Raw genomic sequence first — 3,637 nt, 5'->3', positions numbered from 1 at the left:
TTTTATACCCTGTTTACCCTCTTTCTCTGTCCATCCATTTCTCCCTCTTTTTTTCTTTTTCTTCTTTTTTATCCTCTCAAAATCCTTTTTCTGTTGCAGAATTTACTCGTTTTGTGGAGTATGCCAAAAGATGGGGTTTTTCCTGGTAAGTTCTTCGGTGTGGATCTTTATGTAGCTTATTTTATATGGGTTTTTGATCATTGGTCCATAAATTCAAGGATTGATTTCATTTTGGACCTGAGTTTTGATTGCATGGAAAGGGGTTTTCAGCTAATTTTCTGATTTGGGTTTTGATTATTTGTTGATGAAGTTAAGGGTTTTCTTTGGCCAAAAATAAAGTTGAAGTTTTGATTGCCTTGGCTTGGTCTTCTTCTTTTTTTGCTATTGATTTGAAAAGAAAAAAAAAGTTGAGATTTTGATTGTCTATTGAGTTTTGATCTGTTTAATTTTTTGATTACTTCATCTATGTTTCTTTAGCCAGAGTTTATATATATGTATACATGTATATACATATGTGTCTGTTTGTGTGTGGTGTTAAATTTATATTTTGACTGTGTATATAATTTTATTGGTTAGATGCTGCAAGTTTATCAGGGAACTTTGGGTATTTTTTAACCAGTATATTTATTCAATTTTTAATAGGTTAACTAAGGTCTATTTTTGGGTGGGTTAACTTATATCAGTACTAGCAGATTAGAGGTTCTCTCAAGTTTCAGACATATTTGAGTTCCTATCTTGGAACAATTATGATGTCTGTTCCTATTTTTAAGTGATCAGTTTACTAATGCAGGGAAGAAGCAGATGAGTTGTGCCGAACACTAGAGGAGAAAGAGGACAGTTCATGTACTGCCTCAGAAATGGCAGATGTGATCTACCATGCTATGGTTTATAATTATTTTTAGCTTTCTGCACTAAATATTCAAGAAAGTTTTATCTGCTTGAGGTGACTTTCTAACATAAACAATCTCTTTGCCATGTTTACTCTCCTTTCTTTTATTCAGTCATTTGTAGATTTGCAATTTCCAAATGGACAGTTGACCTACGTATCTTATGAGGGGCTGACAACAAGTGCTTTCCTTCCTCTTTGTGGGGGCCTTCTTCAGGCTCAGGGCCAATACCCAGGGGAAATGAGATATAGTTTCTCATGCAAGGTCAGTCTTGAGCTCTTACTGCCTGCTAACATGACAGGCATCAGAAGTTGTAGTTAATTAGTTTTTCTGAAACAAGTTTGGCGTAAGGATTCACTATTCTATTTTGGGGTGCTTTCTGTAAGAGTGCTGAAACTTTTTGTTTGGATATTTCATCAGAATAAATGGGGAACTCGTATCACACCTATGGTTCTATGGCCTAACAAATCATTTGCACTGGGTCTTTCACAAGCCTTGGCTTGGAAGCGGTCTGGGCTCATGATGAAGCTATCCATTCAATTTAGGTGAAATTCTCCTTATTTGTGTTTATTTGTAACGGTTTAGAGTTTGTAAATCTATGTCTCCTTGCCTGCACTTACAATTCATGTTGAGGATATTACCTTTCATACACTGCCTTTCAAGATCTTCATTAAGCCTTCTTACAAATTGCATGAATTTCTTGTAAATTGAACCTGAGTTGCATGATCTTCATGCTTCTGTTGTGTTTACCAATTACAGAGCTCGGCGTTCTAAGTGGAACGGAAATGTTGGGAACTCGGGGATAGTAGTAAGAGTTGACACGCCGCTGTCCAGTGTGGGACGTCCATCCTTTTCTGTTCAGATAAACAACGTAATTGAATTTTGATAAGTTTGACACCCAAAGCATAGTGTAGAAGTGTATATATAGAGTGTCATGCACGTAGACAAATGACATCACATGTGAATACCACGATGTTACCTCTCTTAACTACACTAATTTCTGATCTAAGTTTGGATATTCATCGCTCTTTTTTCTTTTGGTTTCAAATTCTACATTTTACTTCTTCCTGCTGATTCTTGTTCTATAAATATCAGGTTAAATTTTGGTTTACTTTTTCTTTTCCTTAAAGTCCTAAATGTTGTATATGTTGGACATTAACTTGAAAAGGGAAAATGTTTAGTTTGTACTTTGTGGTTGGATCAGGAAGGTCCTCTATAAGAATGAATTTTCACTACGTTTTTGGTGTTTAAGATTGTTGGGTTTGAACTCTATTTATCCAAATTAAGAGTCGAAATTAACAAATCAAGTTTATATTAACAGAATTTTCATGTCATTCACTCGTAATTCTCAATCGGAGGACAACACAAAAAATAATTAAATTTTATTTAAGCTTATATAATTAAATTTATGTTCTAAATTTTAGAATTCGAAATTGTTAATGCACAAACAATAGAATCCTAATTTGTCAATGGACAGAAAATCACTGATGAGATGAGTTGAAAGGTGCTTTACGGTCGGAAATGGAATACATAATTGGAAATATGAAGAAAAACCCTAATTCATTATGTTGTTAAGTAAATTTAACATTTTAAATTTTAAATTATTAGTTATAATTATTTTAAATTTTATTAAATCATATATTTTAATTAAAATATATTTAATATTAATCATTTCAAGTTATCTTTTATAGTATCATATATTATGATTTGAGTAAATTCATATAAGAATATTGATTATTAAGAATTTTATTAAATTATATATTTTAATTATAATATATTTAATAATAATCATGTTTAAATATGATTAAATTATTTATTATTGATAATAATGATCTTATTAAAATTTAAATAACAATAACAATAATCATTTACCAAAATAAATTTATGCTAAGGGTATTCTAGTCATTTTAGTTTTTTCCATTATGCTATTACACCTCTATTCCATTCAACCAAACACAAGATTACTATTACACCTCTATTCCATTACATTCAACCAAACAGTTGATTTGTTATTACACCTCTATCCCATTACACCTCTAATTCAATACACCTCTATTCCATTAGTTATTTTTGAAGTGTGAAAATTTGATTTAGTGAAATAAATAAAAAGAGATGGGAAGAGTGGTGTGGAATTTGCCAAGCGGATGCTAGTTTGGTGTGATACAATGGAGGAAATTTTATGTGTTGATTAAGATGGGATTTAAATGAGGGAAGCCACGTGGCTTTTCAGATTATTCTATTGGCAGTATTTAGTCGGCAGCAGATATGTCTAGATCCCAATACCAAACTCATTAAAATTTGTATAATATAAATTAGGGACAAAATTTTTCGATATTTAAATTTTCTAAAATTTAGTATTTGAATTTAATTTTAAATTTTTCAATTCCACATTTGATTTTTCTTGTCTCATCTAAATGCTTAAGTTTGACTTAAATATTTAATTTATTTTTTCAATTAAGTACCTATATTTTTGTACTAGAATTTGAGTGTCAAATATTCATTAAATCACGTGATGCTTTTAATTTAAGTACCAAATTAAATATTAAATTTAAATTTAAATTTAAATATGAAAATAAGACAAAAAATTTAAATACCAAATAAAATCTTAAAGCTAGATTTAAGTATGAAATGATATATTAATATATTTCAGGAAAGCAATTAAAATAAAGGAGAGGGGGATTTGAATAAAATAAAATAAAATAAAATAAACGAGAGAAAGGGAATAGCTTTGCTTTTCTCTTTTACTACAT

The 3,637-nt window shown here is 30.2% G+C and overlaps 1 protein-coding gene across 1 annotated transcript; it reads left to right on the top strand.

Moving 5' to 3' along the window:
- Positions 1-1,905, top strand: LOC105774608 (hypothetical protein). The gene is made up of 5 exons (XM_012597154.2): positions 1-145; positions 791-884; positions 1,002-1,151; positions 1,308-1,432; positions 1,647-1,905. The coding sequence occupies exons 2-5, from the start codon at positions 858-860 to the stop codon at positions 1,771-1,773; spliced, it is 429 nt and encodes a 142-aa protein (XP_012452608.1). The 5' UTR covers positions 1-145; positions 791-857; the 3' UTR covers positions 1,774-1,905.
- Positions 1,906-3,637: the final 1,732 nt, after the last annotated feature.

The sequence above is a fragment of the Gossypium raimondii genome, chromosome 6 (assembly GCF_025698545.1).
Source record: "Gossypium raimondii isolate GPD5lz chromosome 6, ASM2569854v1, whole genome shotgun sequence".
NCBI lineage: Eukaryota > Viridiplantae > Streptophyta > Magnoliopsida > Malvales > Malvaceae > Gossypium > Gossypium raimondii.
This window is presented reverse-complemented; position numbering and strand designations above follow the sequence as displayed.

Excerpts from the sequence above, each read along its gene's own strand:
- LOC105774608 (XM_012597154.2), top strand. The coding sequence starts at position 858 with ATGGCAGATGTGATCTACCATGCTATG. Across the intron at positions 885-1,001 it reads ATGTGATCTACCATGCTATG|TCATTTGTAGATTTGCAATT; the intron begins GTTTATAATTAT and ends TCTTTTATTCAG. Across the intron at positions 1,152-1,307 it reads GATATAGTTTCTCATGCAAG|AATAAATGGGGAACTCGTAT; the intron begins GTCAGTCTTGAG and ends ATATTTCATCAG.